The 17,146-nt window shown below is 41.5% G+C and overlaps 2 protein-coding genes across 5 annotated transcripts; one reads left to right on the top strand and one right to left on the bottom strand.

The window, feature by feature from the left end:
- The first annotated feature begins 276 nt into the window (after positions 1-276).
- On the top strand, positions 277-4,931 carry trmt2a (tRNA methyltransferase 2A). 4 transcript variants are annotated; one of them, XM_026187158.2, is made up of 12 exons: positions 277-499; positions 876-1,503; positions 1,609-1,717; positions 1,964-2,145; positions 2,361-2,475; positions 2,561-2,676; positions 2,796-2,907; positions 3,630-3,752; positions 3,882-3,957; positions 4,097-4,213; positions 4,297-4,393; positions 4,478-4,931. In XM_026187158.2, exons 2-12 carry the CDS (start codon positions 890-892, stop codon positions 4,623-4,625), a joined length of 1,809 nt encoding a protein of 602 aa, XP_026042943.1. In that variant the 5' UTR covers positions 277-499; positions 876-889; the 3' UTR covers positions 4,626-4,931. The 4 variants fall into 4 exon arrangements, with proteins under 4 accessions (XP_026042943.1, XP_026042942.1, XP_080164899.1 ...); XM_026187157.2 differs by having other exon boundaries at positions 296-509; XM_080308773.1 differs by lacking the exon at positions 277-499 and adding an exon at positions 501-610.
- A 1,789-nt stretch (positions 4,932-6,720) lies between these two features.
- Positions 6,721-16,936, bottom strand: dgcr8 (DGCR8 microprocessor complex subunit). The gene is made up of 14 exons (XM_026187156.2): positions 16,797-16,936; positions 15,511-16,477; positions 14,583-14,745; positions 13,355-13,497; positions 12,461-12,800; positions 12,154-12,351; positions 11,939-12,040; positions 11,424-11,522; positions 10,528-10,610; positions 10,224-10,324; positions 9,487-9,593; positions 8,154-8,281; positions 7,333-7,446; positions 6,721-7,109 (listed from the first exon to the last, which is right to left on the bottom strand). Exons 2-14 carry the CDS (start codon positions 16,195-16,197, stop codon positions 7,026-7,028), a joined length of 2,349 nt encoding a protein of 782 aa, XP_026042941.1. The 5' UTR covers positions 16,198-16,477; positions 16,797-16,936; the 3' UTR covers positions 6,721-7,025.
- Between the last annotated feature and the right edge of the window lie 210 nt (positions 16,937-17,146).

Genomic DNA, 17,146 nt, shown 5'->3' with positions numbered 1-17,146 from the left:
ACTGAAAAATAACTCTATTTCTCAGTATATCTGTCATCTGCTTTGTGGTATTTTCCACTATATTGCACAGAATGATATATTTGTTCATGATAAAAGCATGACCTAAATATGTACTAAGGAAAATCCAGTGTTTAGAAAGGTGGATGTCCTGCAGAGCCTGTAAAATGTGGGACATTGGTTCAAGATGTGGGAGAGGGGGGAAAGCATAAAAATGCTGTGCAGTCCCCCTTATAGAGGGACATCTGATCCCCCTCCCTGCACAACATGAAGTATGAAGTAACACCAGTAACACAACACCTTAAGGACGTAAACCAATGTGTAGACAGTGATGTGCAAAGCTTTTCTTAACCCTCCTATCTATGAAAGTGACCAAGGTACACAAAGTTAAAGCCGCTGGGATGCCTGTCACTTTAACAAAGTTCATAGTTCAAGCTGCACGTGCTTGAATCAACATGGCGTCGCCTGCTCAATAGAAGTGGAGCAGAAAGTAAATACAGAGGTACGGGAAGGTAAGGAGCTCTCGTGGAATGTTACCGCTAGTCAAAAACAGCGCACTACACAAAGTGTTCCGTTAAGATACCGACGTACTTCCTCTGAAACTGCAAAGAATGTAACTTCCTGCTCGAGCTAACATCAAGTCTTTCAGTTTGCCATATAACCAAAACATAATTACTGAAAAGCAGTAAGTGCATGTACTGTTATGTAGAGTAACAGCATTGTTTTACATAGTCACGGTGACACATTAATTGTAGCAGTTATTTGAAAGTTGCACAATACCCTAAACCAGGCTTGAGAGTAGAGTATGAGACTTTTTTCACGTTTTAACTCCGTGAATGCGAGCTCCTGATAGGCCTACTTATTGTTTGGTGCTTTAGGAATCAGCACAGTGATGGCAGATATCAGCAGCAGCCCAGCGGCCATCACTCCAGCCTCGCTCTCCCTGGAGGAGAAGCCTGATGACCTCTCCAAAAATGATGTTGCCAAGCCTGATGTTCAGGCTGAAGGAGAAAGCCAGGGGGCTCCTGACCCCGGCGTGTACCGCTACATCAAAGAGGACCTGTTCACGTCGGAGATCTACAAAGTGGAGATCAGGAATCTGCCCAGGTTCATAGGCTTCAATGACCTGAAGAAGTTCTTGGCCAAGCATGGCCTCAACCCGCACAAAATCAAGCTGTTTGGCAGGCAGACGTTTGCTTTCGTCACCTTCAAGAACGAGGAGGAGCGCGACAAGGCCATGAAGATGGTGCATGGCATGCAGTGGAAGGGCCAGGTGCTTAGTGTCAAGCTGGCCAAACCCAAGGCAGACCCCATCTTGAGAAAGAGGAAGGAGAATGAGGGGGAGAGCGCGCCCCCATGCAAACGAACAGATGATGGGGACGAGGATGAGGAGCCGCTCAGTGTCCAGATCGCCAACGTCGTGACACCTCTGTGGAACATCTCTTATGACGAGCAGCTGAAGAGGAAGGAACAGGAGGTGGTGGTGGTTCTGCAGAAGCTGGCCAAGTAAGTGTAATATAATACAGATTTGGGGTTATTTATAGGTCATGTTGTACTTTTTATGGGACTTGCTGACATGTCCGTACAAGTTAAACCTTTGTTTTCTTTCAGAGAGATCGGCAGCACCAACAAAGCCATGGTGCCGTGGCTGTTTGCACAGAAAGGGAAATACAACAACATGTGTTGTCCTCTGGAAGCCCTCCGACCGTCTCCTACACAGGTATACTTTGAATAGTTGCTTTTATTTGTCCATAAAAGGCAGGTGGTTATGCAACAGTTAAAAAAAAAAAAAAAAAAAAACAGGATGGAAAAAAGGCAAAGCACAAAATAAAAAGTAACTAATTAGAGATGGAAAATGACGTACATAAGTTTATTCTGTTTCACGATCTCTCAGCTGTTTTCATGTCTCTAAATATTGTATATAATTTAATATTCATCCTTCTGACCCGGTTTCCGATCGTGACAGACAGAGTACAGAAACAAGTGCGAGTTCCTCATATCGGTGGGTGCAGATGGCGAGGATAAAACCATCGGTTTCCGCCTGGGGAAATACAAGGGAGGGTCCTGTGCTGTGGTGGGGCCGGCTGACACGTGCCACGTGCCGCCAGAGGCCAAGAAGATGGTCAGCGAGTTTCAAAAGTTCATCAGGTATTATTATGTGTGCTCGTGAGGATCTAGGAACAGTTTAGTTTGGGGAACTAAAGCTGCTTGGAAAAAGTAGTTGAACCTAAATAAAAAAAGATCAAATTCATAATGTACATGTCATGTTATTTGAGAAATATGATACAAATAAGTGGAAAAAAACAAAGCAAGTTGTCTAAAAGTGACTAATCGCTCAGTCTGGCTGTGATTTTTGCAAACAGAACAACTCCATACTCTGTGTACAGCCCAGAGACATATGAAGGACACTGGAAGCAGCTGACTGTACGTACTACGAGGACCAAACATGCCATGGCCATGGTGTTCTTCAACCCACAGGTGATGAAATGTTGAAACTGAACTAGCGCCCCATGCTGTTAAAGGTCTCCCTTTTGATTCGCTTCATTTGTTTAATGACTCTTAGAAACTTGAAGAAGAGGAACTTGGTGCTTTAAAGAACTCCATGAAGGAGTACTTCACAGAAGGAGAGGGGAAAGACAGCGGCGTGACCTCTCTGTACTTTGTTAGAGAGGGCCAAAGGTAAAACTAAACTACATGCTCAGTAAGTCATAATCTGTATGAATTTAATGACTGAATGTCATCTTAATAATACTCTGACTATTTATGTAACTTCTTGTATTTTTTTTTTGCCTGTTAAGGAAATCTCCAAACCCAGAGGATCTCCCCTGTGAGCTGGTGGTTGGAGAGACCTGCATTCAAGAAGAAATGCTTGGTTTGAAATTCAGGATTTCTCCGCATTCATTCTTCCAGGTGAGGAAGAGCAGAAGCTGCATGTTGTGGAAGTTATGAGGTCTGGTTTGCAACTAGAATATTTCAGGATTTCTTTCTGTGAGGATGAGTGAACACATGTTATCGCAGGCATGGTAATCCTTTTCTGAAGTTCTGATCTCACCATGTTATCCTTCTGCAGATGGGGTGAAATGGTACTCCTCTGGCCAGGGGTGGGCAACTCTTGGCCTCGAGGGCCAGTGTCCTGCAGGTTTTAGATGTGTCCTTGATCCAACACAGCTGATTCAAGTGGCTAAATGACCTCCACAACATGTCTTGTAGTTCTCCAGAGGCCTGGTAATGAACTAATCATTTGATTCAGGTGTGTTGACCCAGGGTGAGATCTAAAACCTGCAGGAGACAGGCCCTCGTGGCCTGGAGTTCCCCACCCCCTAGCTAGGCTCTTCTAAGGCTCATCACAGAGCCTAACAAACAGAAGTAGATCACTGTACTTCACCATGCTTTACCTTTTTTTTGCAGGCATTCCTAAAATGTGGAAACCTCTCCAAATACAGGGCTTAACTCAAAAATATCCCACAAGGCTGGAGTGACTGTGAATTTAATACATTCATCTTATGTTTGTTTGTTTTGTTATTAATCTGTGGCTAGGACACTCGGGTACGGTAGACGATGGTCCCAGTTGTGTTTGCCAGCTTTAACATCAGGTGCTCAGCCTCCATTAACAATCTGTTTCTGTGTACTAGGTGAATACAGGAGCTGCAGAGGTGCTGTACTCTGCTGTGGGGGAATTGGCCCAGCTGGATCAGGACAGCATAGTACTGGATGTGTGCTGCGGGACAGGAACCATTGGCATCTCTTTGGCTAAGGTAATGGTTTTTTTTTTTTTTGTCAATGTATAGGTGTTGTGTGCATTTTCTCATTAGTCATGAAGCAGGACAAATGCACACTGACTCGGTTTCATGTTGCCTTTTTTTGCCACCCACTTTTATATCTAGAGGGTGAAAAAGGTGATAGGGATTGAGATGTGCCAGGAAGCAGTGGAGGATGCCAAAGTTAATGCAAAGCTGAATGGTAGGCACCACGAACATCATCACTTTTATCTTTTTGTAGCATTTAGTTTGGGTAAAGCGCATAAGTTGTGGTATTGATGTGATTAACTTTAGTAATTGTATGCATGCTGCATCCCTCGCTTATTTTTTGTGTTTTTAAGGTCTCAGTAATGTTGAGTTTCACTGTGGAAAAGCTGAGGATGTGTTCCCCAACATCCTCAATGCTGTCGTTTCATCCAGTGCGACTGCTATCGTAGATCCACCACGAGCAGGCCTACGTGAGTGCACGTTATGATCAAAAGATCTACTCAGGTTAAGATGGTTGTAGTAAGAGATGATTATTTTTTCTTTGTTTCCTTAGACTCAAAGGTGATACTCGCAATCAGGAGAGCAGAGCATTTAAAGAGGCTGGTTTATGTATCATGTAATGCCAAGGCAGCAATGACCAACTTCATTGAGTAAGTGAATTTTGTAGTAGAAAATAAGCCAAAATAAAAAAAATTAAAATGTGACTCCAACTGTGGAATTGTTTTTTCCTTCAGTCTGTGCAGAGCTCCATCAAACAGAGTTCATGGAGCCCCATTCCGTCCAGTGCGATCCATAGCCGTGGATCTGTTCCCTCAAACCATGCATGTTGAGATGATTCTGCTGCTGGAGAGAGTGGACTACAGCGAAGACTCAGTTTTATAGGCAAATTGGGCTTCCTCCTCTATAAATGTATCCACACAGTACTCTGAAGAATTAACATTGTCATTTACATATTTGTAAAGCCAAAAAGTAACACAAGTTAAATCCCAGTTTTCACAGTGAGCGATAACTGTAGTGTCTTTTTGCATGAACCTTTGTTAGCTTTGACCTAAAGTTTAATTTTCAAACTAATACTGTGTTTTCTGTTATTCCAAACAGTAAAAGCTTAACCAATAAATTACCACCTCAGCTCACTTCCCCCTTTTTAGTTTTGATCCTTCAATCACTGAATAAACAAAAGCTCTTGTAGCTATTAGTCAAGACATTTTTATTTTGCATAACAAATATCACCAAAGTCATGGAGCTCAGGTTGCAATACATACTTCATAATCTAGGCAGCAACACTTCAAACAAGTCATTGGTACAACTTAACAGCAACGCATGGAAGCAGTATCCCCCCCTCCCCCGACACTTATGGGCTTTGCATGAAAACACATACACAAAGGGAAAGCACATTCGTAAAGTGATCTGTACTATCACAGGAGCCTTGGGTAAACAGATGTGTCCTCTTGTAGAAAAACCGCGGGGCAAATACTTGAGTGCACAGCAGTTTCCATTTTGTTCCAGCAAGTGACGGGTCTATGCATTTTCCTGTTAGTCCATATTCTCTTCAGTTCACAGCAACATTGAGTTTTCTATAAAATGCATAAGACTATAAGCTTTGGTATACACAGTTTCATCAGCTTGTTGGACTGAATGACTTTATCGCTGTTGTTTACATCAGTGCCAACTAAATTTTACAAGTTTGCCTTGAAAGAAAAAAAAAAAACAATTTATGGCAAACGTACACAAAATAGTCCATTCAGGTGAATCCTACAAATCTGGATGAGTTGTAGGCATTTTCTTGAGACGTTTCTTGGCCATTTTTAACTGAAAACACTATCTTAAATTCTTTATCAAGTAAATAGAGATTGGTCTTTCCACTTCCTGCTGAAGGGTGTTTTAGGTCCAATGTACAATACATACTCTTGAGCCCTTCATGAAATGGATTAACTAAGGCAACATGTAACCAACATGATTTTTTTAAAATAAGAATATAAATGAAAAGCAACTGAAATGCGCTTTGTGGTTAGCAACTGTGCATGGCATTAGCATATGAATAAAAATCCAAGTGCGAACTAAGCGCATAAGTGAAATGATCCCCAACATGTTACAGTACTGTGTCCCTGTGCTTGGGGTATACTGCAGTGTCACCATGTAGCAGGAAGCTCTTGTAGAACCTGACCTTCACCGGCTTAGGCCTAATGTCAGATACTTGTATGGGCACATGTGCGTGCCCTTTTATACTAAAGATAATTTAGAAGTAGTAGCTTGGTATCATTCAGAGATGGTGTCACAGTTTTTTTTTCCAAACAGTACCTCCAGCTTCACAGCTGGGTTAGTAGTCGGTGAAATTCATTACTTATTAAATGAAGGAGTCCCTTTTTAATAGTCGTATTTAACAAACATGCATTTTTGTTAAGAATATCGACTGACATCACTGAAGTTTCGTATTCCATAAAACAATCTGTACTGGTATCAGCGATGAAGACATCAGGTGGGCTCTAGCTTATGTCTTTTACTGAAACAAATGAAAAAGGCAAGACCCTCAAGAAAAAGTCAGCCCAAATATTCCACTAGGAATTATTCCAGGAATAAAAGCAACAGTCAACAAAAACATCTGACAGGACACGAGTGTGTAACAACAGTGAGCACTTCACACCGCATGTTGCCAACGTGCAAACCAAAGACAGCATCTGTCAATTCTGGGGACAAACAAGACCGCACACAGCTGTAATCATCACTCACCACATCCATAACACCTACCATTAAAATAACAAATAAAATAGGAACTTTGCTTCCAATTAAATGAACGGTATAAATACAAGTATTAGTAGTCCCTTTCAAATACTTTTAGCACAGAGAAAACTATCAGCTGCTGGTACTATGCGCTCATGACTGGTGAAAACAAGCCTTCAAAAATAAAACCAGTGTGTGCAGTGGCTTTCTCCACTTTAAGAGGCATGCAAATCTATTTTGATGTGGTTCATCTTATCAAGTAATGGTCACTTCTCTGGACACTGGGGGGGAGGGGGGTTCTCCTACTGCTGTAATTAGGATGCATCTAGAGAGGTAGACGATATTCGCTCTACAGTCTGTTCAGTCCAACACTTACTTCTACCAGCTTAACCAATTAAAACAAGTGAAGGAAGTAAGCAGTAATATCAGCCTGGTCAACCCTTTACTATATTGCCATTTAGATCTCAGTGATGCATAATTAAGTGGTGGATGGTGGGGTGTGCATGTGTGTGATGTCTGACAGTGACTGGTTTTCAGTGCTGTGGTTCATCAGTGATTTGAGATTTAAACGTCGACAGTGCAGAGGGGTTCACTCCCCGGCTGGGCAGATTCCATTATGGTCATCTTGGGTTTCTTCCTCGTTTCCTCCTGGTAGAGAAAATAATTAAAGTACAACAAGCAAGATAACAAAAACAATTATTCTCAAGTACAAGATTTTGGGTAGTGTACATGCAGTCTGGCCAACCAAAGACTGGAAGTTACACTCCTTTGTTTTGTCTTTTTTATTTACAAAAAAATAAAGCTAAACATTACCCCCCCCCTTTCTTTTTTTTTTTTTTAGAACTAAAATCCCAGTAAGAACCATTCCTACCCTCTGTGCAGCCAGTTTAATCATCTCTTCTTGCAGTTTGTTCAAGATATGAAGGTTTGGCTTGTTCTTTTTGGCATACTGCTGGAGCTCGATCACGCTCTTGTCGGAGCTCTCCTGAGAAGTAAGATCATTTTATAACGACATAGCACATGACACTTCATGATAACACGCTATTCAGCTCATCAACACATGGCAGTACCATTTCAATATGTGCAGAAAACTGGTTCAATTCTACATCCCAGTCATTGGTTTAAAACCCAAAATCAATGACGTAGCAGCCCATCCGCTGTTGACCAACACTCTAGGAGCAGAGCTTTGTCATCACATAAGCTCATTTATTTTATTATGCATAGTAGTGACTTTGGGCTTACGACTGTAATTAACAAAGGATCCAGCTTTATTTAGCTGGACACTTCAAATGTTCCAGCACTGACCCACTCACATCTTTTTTCCTGTCATAGACACCCAGTTTCCTAAATAAATTAATAGAAAGCAGCATCTTAAAACGGCATCTTCTTGCTCTTCATCCTGTTTTCAGACCCAAAATGAACTGTGGTTTGAAAAAGATTGACTGCCACTTGCTCCAATTCAGTAGAGCATCCACTGTTTATCAGTGTACTTGAACAGGCGCCCTTCTGTATCGGTCACAAAAACTATGATGCACAATGCTGAGTTAAAGCTGGAGATTGCGACTCTGTGGAAAACGGTATCTTCTTATCTAAAGACACTTAAAACCCACAGGAACTATATTAGAGACCAAAACAATTTTCTTCATCTTCAATGCTTTCTCTTAAGACTTTACAGCAGCTGTCAGTCCTTACCTTCTTGACCATCTTATTGCTCTCTCTGCCGTACATGCGCAGCAGTGAGCCCCAGTTCTTGACGTGAGGATGTAGCATCTGCAAGATCTTCTGAGATGCTAGCTGTTTGCCAACCCTCTTGTTCTTGCCTAGTTACAAAGATGACAAATACAAATAACCTGTCACTGAAACTCACATGTTAGTGTCACAGTGAAAATTTGTATTTATCACTTATATTGGTTTTATTCTGATTTTTAGTGTTTTTATTTGCATGATTTTATTCTGTTTGTATTGCATGTTTTTAGTGTGTTATTTGACATTGTTTTAATCCACTGTGGAATGGCTGAAAATGGGATAAATTAGTTGATAGGGATCACCCGCTGAGGTATGGGTGTCTCCAGAGGTGCTGTGTAAAGACCTTTTAAAAGCAGGCTAGCTGAGCCCTGGGAGGACAGAGGCCCCAGATATGAGCAGGCCAGGTGAAAAGAGGGACCCGCTGCCTGACCGTGGGGTGCAACACCTAATCAGGAGACGTGGCGGCGCAGTCCTGACAGCAAGGAACGGCGACAGTGGGAGACAAACGCGTGTGATTAGCAGCAGGGCAGAAGTATACCTCCTGCATTTGTGAGTAGTGTCTCCACTTGTTCGCCAGATGCAGCCGGGTTGGGAGAGGGACGCCATGGCTATAAGCCAGGGACACTTCTGGGACGATTGTTCTGGCCCCTATTTGTTATTTTACAGGGCGCTGATGCGAGGGGAGCCGTGGTGGCATTGCATGATGGACTCCGGTGCAGAACGCAAGCTGGGCTGGGATGTGATGGGCCTAGTGAAGGGATAGGAGGCTCCTCCTTGTCTGTTGGAGACTAGACTGTTGTGGACTCCGCTCTGGAGAAAGAATTCCTGGCCTGCTGGTGGACCCATAATGAACATGTGGCATGATTACATCAGGGGATTTTAGTGGATGTAGAAAATTGTATTTTTATGGGTTTTAGAATTGTTTTACTATATAGACAACATTTTATTCTGTAGGTTTTTTTATGCTCCCTGGCCTGGTAATAAACTGCTTCCGATCAGACCTGCTTCATCTTTGTGCGCTTGGTGTCTGACTCGCTTGCTCGCCCCCTTGTATTTAAAAGAATCATTCTCTTTAGCATGACATTCTGGCACATCAGCTTTAGTGTCTGCGTTACATTAGCAAAACAGGTCCACTAAAAAAACTAAATAAAAGGAAAATAATTGTAATAATATGGACTTCATTTACAAAGCAATTCTGACAGCTGCTTTGAACTTATCTATAAATAACACCCAGCTATGCTCTCGCCAGATAGAAATGCAAAGATTAGGGTCTACTTACACCAGCCACGCACAGTATGTTTCCCACATGTCATCACATATTCACTCTTCTGGTTCTTCCCCGGGATCACCTCAAATTTAATGCTGGTGTCCCCCATCCCGTGGTTTCTGCAGTAAGGAACAAACATTTGTTTTCACATGGATATTTGAAATCTGTCTGCGTTTTGCACAGACACCCCAATGTCCAATCAGCAGCTGTGAACTTCATTCTCTCATCTTGATGACGAGCAGCTCCACCTTATCATTTGAGTTAAATGCCTTTCCTTGTTTTCTGTCATATATATGTGATAAAGGATTATATTAAACAGTTACCGATAATAAAACCAGTGTCTGTACAAATAAGCCAAATGATCCATTTCAAACTGATTTTCCCACTTATGTTTCTGGATGATATCCTGAACACTGGCATCTCGGGCACACAGCCAATCAGTTGTTTCAATCCATATACAAGGAGCAGTCAGTCAGAAGAAAGATGGTGAGGAGGGACTCTAACAGCTTGTTTCAAATAGAGGATGAAATCAAAGACTGCAATAAGGCCAGTAAAAGATAGTAAGGATCATTTTGAAAAGTTAATCATGCAGAGCTGCTCTATTAACAATATGGACGCAGTCGTAGTATAAATCCCACAACAGGTGACATAAAGAGGCCTGAGAGAGAGAGACAGAAGAAAAAAGGACACACACATCGCTTTAACAATAACAGTTTAACAATATTAATAAATACTCAAATCTACTTTACCTTTTAAGGCACTCATGAAGAATCTGATATGGCGATAGTAGTCCTGCTTTGTTGGTCAGCTCATATACTCTTGAATCTTCTATACTGATATGATTAAAATACTGCAGGAGAGAATGCACTGAATGTCACCACTGCTGTGTCATCTTCAACTCTAAAAAGATGTGTTTTACATTTGAAGGAAGTATTATATGAAAATCTTGGCTTCAGAATCAGGATTTAGCTTTGCTTCAAGAGTAAACAACAACAAAAAAAAAGACAAAAAAGAAATACACACAGAAAAAAATGTCAAAAAACGAAAAAGTACCTCCAGTTCATCGCCTTCGACGGGTTTCTCCTCCGAGGTCTGCTTCACAAAGTCAGGTATGAGGATTTCCAGTGTTGCTCGAGCTGCAAACACCCAGTGAGATTTTACAGCAGGTGAATGTGCAAATATTTACCACATGTAATACAGTGTACTGTTATCTTGCTCCATTGTGGGGAGGTGCAACAAAGAGATTGTTCTTGGAGCTGCAGTGTGTAAGAAAGTGTAACCCCTTGACTTTTCAGAAGACCTCTCTCTCACAAAGCAGATACATCCAACTAAAGCCCCTTTACTATCAGTACCTACTCGAATCGACTCACCACGTTTTCAGGGTTTTCCATTAGGTCATATTACCTGGTACCACGTACTTTTTTAGTACCTTCTCGGCCGGGTCTGAGCAGGTACTAAAATGTGATGTCGTCAGACTCCACTGCCACTGATTGGCTGGTCAATTGCGTCACTTGATGAGTGATGAGAGCCTCTCTCATTCACGAAAATCAAAACCATCATTTTTAAAAAACCCGGCAACGAATGACAGGACCACAAAGAACAACGCCGGGGTCCCCCGAGTCTGCCTCAACGTCCACCTTTGTTGTAGCGTTTGTGGTGCATTCTAATAACATGCGATGTATTGCTATAACAACGAAAACACACATTAGGTGGCGCTCATTTGCAATGGAAAACCAGTGAATTGGAGTCAAGTCGTGGCTACGTGATGTAGGTACTAATGGAAAAGGGGCTTGACATGTTTTTTAAGGTCATTATGCTGATTTTTTTTTAATTTATACCAATTCCAAAGGACAACCTCTAATACAACACCATAATTTTTTTATATATTAAGCTGTGACCAATATCAACCACATGATCAAATGTCCAATATTGTAAAGAAGAAGAATTACCAGCTTTATTCTTGGCAAGTTTTTTACTGCTTGCAGTCCCTGTGCCGTATGTGACTCCATCTATAATGACTGACGCTCCAAAGGGTTCACTTGGGTTCTCTGTGGAAAGAATGGCAAATTAAAATGGATATTCCAAAAAGGTCAACATCAAAAACAGGCAAAACACAAAAAAACAAAAACACTTTTACTAGTTTATGCACAAAAAATCCTGATAGAAAATGAGTGGAAGAAGTAATAGCGTACTATGAATTTGACTGTCTGTGCATTAGCTGCTTGATAAAACCAAATCAGAGATCATATATCGGGCTTTCACATTGCTTAATAGCAGTTTTATATGTTAACCCGGTGTTTTTGCTCCAGATCCAACACCAGGTTACAGCTCAGTTGTTGTGTCTATTTAAGATAAGGTAAAAAGAGAGCTACTGACATAGGTAGCTAACCTGCTAATATTGCTTCGTAGTACACCCTTGTAAATTACTGTATTACCTTTGGCCGCTTAAGAAAGAGGAACTTACCACAATCAAAAAAGTTGTAAACAGGGCGAACCTTGAGGATACGCTGCATATATTCATGTAAGATGCAAACTTCAGACTTTCCATTAGGATTTATAACAAATTCTGTGGAAACAAACAATTCATTGCATCAACAAACAAAAACTTAACAGGATATGTTTAATATCTACACCCAAACTGTATGAAATGTACACAGTATGAATCACAGGTACTGGCACCTTTCTTAGTAGGAGCGTCCTGGACTGACAGTGTGATGAGCTTCTGGTTGGCAGGCAGGATAGGTCTTTCCGACTCTGCCTGTTTCCTCTTCATGTCTCTGTTGAACTGTCTTCGCTCAGCCCAGGTGCGAAACTTCTTGACAGTCACTTGTTCAAAGTCAAAGCATTTCTCCAGGTACAGGCGAAATTCTTCAAGTTCTGCAAGGAAGTTTCAAGATGTCAGATGATGTCTTTTACTGTAGCAAAACACAAGCAAACAAACAAAAGAACATTTCAAAAGTCACTGCTAGTGTGGGAAGCTATTTACCGATGGACTCATCCTTGCACACCTCCACTTTGGCCTTGACCTGCCCTAAGGCTCCTTGTGCAGAGTCACAGGGAAGAGACTCTTTATTTTGGATGCTGTTGTCAGTGGTACCTTCTCCATCCCGACCTTCACCAGGGAGACTGGAGGGTGGCATGACATCCTGGTCCTCAGCTGTAGCATCTGATGTGCCTACTTGCTCTCCCCCGTTGGCCTCCTCAGCAGGCTTGACAACAGACTCCTCTGCATCAGGCACCACTTCCCCATTCAGCTCCCTTTCCTCCTGTTCCTTCATTTTCTTGTAGTGTAGGCAGGGGATGCTGCTTACAGGTGGGTCGTGTTTCTGTTTGAACAATATGTTAACAGTGCTGTAAGTTTGAGACTAATTTTAAAATGACCTGGAAAGTGTCCATAGGCTTTAAATAAATAAGGTAAAATCTCTCAAAGTGATGTTTACCCAGCTGTAAAATGTTCAAGATGTAGCTCATCCAGTGCCGATATGCGTTTTGGGGAAAACAGTGTCGTTATGGTTTTCTTTAGGCAAAAACATTTGAGCCTTTGTTTCCTCAAACACTGTCAGTATTGGCAGGGTTCCCAAGCCCTTTAAATCACTAATTTCACACTAACTTGAACAACAAAAATAACACCACATCAAATGTTGTTACTTTTGTATTATGTGAATTAACTCAGATTAATCAGGAACAAACAGACGAGGAACAGTGCAGAGTTTAGGCTTTTGGTGGCAGACTACTTTAGTCCAAACTGAGAGCAGAAGCAAAATCTGTCACTAATCTGTTTAGAGTGTTGACACAGGCAGACGTTTAATGTAAGCAAAGCTAAATTTTATTCCACCAGTTTCATAAACAGAAACAGTTGTGAGATTTATGCCGTTCTTACCCTAATGCTTCCAGTGCCAAGGAAGTACGGTCTGGACCAAGTGACCACTCTGGTCTCTCTGTGCAGGTAGACTGGAATGCCTGAATTATGGAATGTCATTATCCATCCATCAGGGAGAGGCTCGGTGGGCGGACGTCCCCGACCTAGTACATAAGAAAATGCAAATGTAAATATAAGTACTACATAGTACACTTTGTGGTATACCTCATTAGTAATACTAAATACTGACATTTCTAGGAGTTGTAATAATCATTCATTCAAAAAACATCGAAGGCATTTTTATTCATTTGCTTCATTTTCCATGTAAATATAATCCAAAACAAATCAAAAAAGCCAGAACAGCAACCATTACTAAGACTTTAACACGTGTGAGGTTTTTGTCAGATATTCAAGGCAAATTAGAAGAATTTATTTTTCTGTAAATATTTTGCTACTTTGAAAAGAAAAGTTCTTTACAGTTTCAGTGTAGGTGCATGATATCCCTCTCACTCTTAGCAGTAATCATTACACTTTAGGTCACCTTGTTGTAAATAAGCACCTTGCTAAAAATCTATGGGAGTTTGTCCCCTGTGAAAAAGACATCGCTTTTTAACTTTGAGACCGAATCATGTTCAGCTCATGGGTATGGGGTGAAGACTGAGAGACTATTTGCTATTCATTACATCAAAACCATCATTAACAGGCCTAAATGCTTCTTAGCTGGGAAGGTGAAGTCTTTTCATTAATTTGCCTTTAAAATGCGACCAATGCAACCACATTAATTTAAAGTTTGGTAAAAGAAAAAGTGAGACACGGTTCTGAAGTTGAAAATAGAAACTTCAAACAATGATTTCTGAAGGAACTTTAAGGAATTTGGAAAATATTTCTGCTTTGTCTTTTAGGATTTCAGACCAGACTTGTTTAGTAGGTCATTCTGTGTAATGCAACAACAACACTCAAAGACAGCAATGACCATGTGCTGTTAGACTGTGTGATCCTTTCAGAGGACTTCTTAGTTGTCTAGTGTATTTATAGAGAGCACATCTACCAAGCAGTGTCTCAAAGGAGAGCAGGTTATTTCCATAGGTCACACACAAAAATATAATATACAAAAGATAAAATCAATTTCCTACAATTTCAGATGGTTTATTTAAACAAAAAAACAAAAGTAACTAATAAGACAAATATGTGGCACATACAAGACAGTATTTGCAGTATACTTCAGACTACAGGCCCCTCCCCAACTCACTCTTCAGGACAGTCTTAATTTTGGTCATCATGGGTTGAACACCTCCTTCACCATCTGACTGATGATCACTGTCCCCACCATATTTATCCTCTGCCGGGCGCATCTTCTTTGGGACTGGCATGCCCTCCTCCAACAGAGCGTCGACATCATTGTCAAATTCCTCCTAGAAGAGTGAAGGGTTAAGGCCAGCAGATGATGATTGTTGGGCAGTTCTAGAGAGTACTGAATTCTTTGTAGTCTTTTCTCAGACTGTGTGTTTGTGTGTGTGTAACTCTGTAGAAATATAGAAAAAAACATTACAGCTGCAAAATGGTGCATAAAAGCAATTATGAGTTTAGAAAGAGAGGATATGCCCCTCTGTTAACTAGCCAGGTTTCAAAAAAAAAAAAAAAATTACCTTGAAAATAGGAAAAGGGCAGGCACGTTAAAAAATGACCAAAGCTCCACAGCTGTGATTTTACTGGCCAATATTTCCTCAAAAGTACCAGCTGGTCCGACCAATCACAGTGAGCCTGTCAAAATGGATTCTCTAAGGATCTCACCAGAATTCATCCGTCTAACAGTAACTTCTCCTACTAGAAAATCATATGAAGATCTTTTGGGTCAAATGCAGACTCCGCTATTGAAGGTAAAAATTAAAACACTGACCTCTTCCAGCTTCACACTTCACATTTTCAGTGATTTAAAACAAAACAAAAAAACATTGGTTATCAAACATTTACTTAAACATTTGGTCCTGTTTTTATAAATAAAAGCTTGATGCAGAAGAGTGATGAAATATGACATTAAGAAGTGTACTGTACTTGCAGTGACTGTAGTGTTTGTGGTCTGCATTAGTCCTGCATTATTATGTATTTCACAACAAAGGACAAACTCAGTGCAAAGTTGTCACTAAAAGGGGATACTGCAAATAAAAGTCCAGTCATACCTCATAAGAATAAGCCGTGACTTCGTCATATGCCTGTTCCTGCTGAACTATGACGTCAGACTTAAAGCCTCCATGCTCTCCATCGTCGGGCTCCAGGAAGTTCTCGTAGAGGTCATCCAACTCATCCAGGACAGCAAACTCAACCTTATTCTCTAGATCTACCTCTGTGTCCTCTGACTTTCTGCCTGCAGCATTTGCTGCTCCACCAGTCACCTCGGCTACCTCCTGCTCACTAGCCATGTCGTGCAACTCACCATTGAGACTTTCTAAGCCATCCTCGCTCCCTGCCTCCTGCCTCTCACCTGTATATAAAACCTTCCTCTCTTTGCTATTACTGCTTTCAGTGAAGCTCACACTAATCTTAACATCTCTGAGCAGCTTGAGATCTGGCAGAAACTTGGTGACCGGGGGAGCATGGCGGGCTGTTCTGGGGCACGGTGGGGCGGGACTGGCCTCATCTGAGAGATGACTACAGAAAGTCAGTGAGCCCCTGCTGAGGGGCTGCTGTGTCTTGGTTTCCCCGTCCCCTGGGGTGTATGTGTATCCATCACCACCAGAGCTAACGTCCATTACCTCTGCGTCACTGGACGTTTGCAGGGGAGGTGGTGGAGGTGCTCTTCCCTCATCTAGGCCAAAATCATCAGGTGGCTCCAAGGGGAGAGGGGGTAGAACATCATCTATCTCCATTTCCTTATAAATATATAGCTAACTTAAATAGACTGAAATTTTAATTTTAAATTCTTTACTTAGTGAGAGGCTATCTTCTTATCTAAACACAGAATGCATGCAGAAGCACATCCCTGCATAGGCCACGTACCAGAGGTGAATATGCTAAGCTGACTACATTGTTCTTTTCATTAATGTAGACAGCTTTCAGAATCACTGTCTCAATTATTGGAAATCACAATGCATTCAGCTTAATATGGGATCTAGGCACTGATCATCCTCCACTGCGATCTTGTGGAAGCTAGAAAAAAGGGACCAGTGAGAATAATGTCAGAAAGCACAACTTTATTACTATTACAATACGATATTTAACGTAAAAATAGCTTCGACAAATAGACGTGTTTTGGCTTTGAATTTGAATATGTTGTATGCAAACTATACATTTGAATAAAATGGGGAACAACCACTCTTTAGCGCATCTGTTCAGCCCGAAGCTTCACAGTGGGCCCCTGCTAAGGTTAGCATCAATGCTAATGAGCTGAGCTACAGCTCACCGAGCAAACCCGCAAAGGTCAGCAACCCATAAAACAGCCAGATATTTGGGATACAGGCGTACTCACTGATAAATATGACACGGGTATCTCCTCTTGGGCAACTATCTACCTTTCTAAATTAACACAATTCTCGTCGCGCCGCCATCTTGAAGAAAATCCTAGCCGCGGCTCCCAAACTCATGCCCCGCCTTCCTCTACCGGCTTTTTCAGAACCGGATGTTCACATGGCCAATCACTGCATTCTTCAACCGCCATTATTCGGCCAATCAACACGACAGCGTCACACCTCGTGGCCTATCAGCAACATGGCAATGCTTCGTGCTTTTCCCTAAAGCAGGGGACACGGTCCAAATTCGAATGAAACCAACAGTAATTGTAACAACGTCTCCAGCACTCTCATTCCTTTCAGTGGAAAT

The sequence above is a fragment of the Astatotilapia calliptera genome, chromosome 12 (genome assembly GCF_964374335.1).
Source record: "Astatotilapia calliptera chromosome 12, fAstCal68.1, whole genome shotgun sequence".
NCBI lineage: Eukaryota > Metazoa > Chordata > Actinopteri > Cichliformes > Cichlidae > Astatotilapia > Astatotilapia calliptera.
The sequence above is the reverse complement of the archived record's forward strand: the minus strand, read 5'-3'. Positions and strand labels throughout refer to the sequence as shown.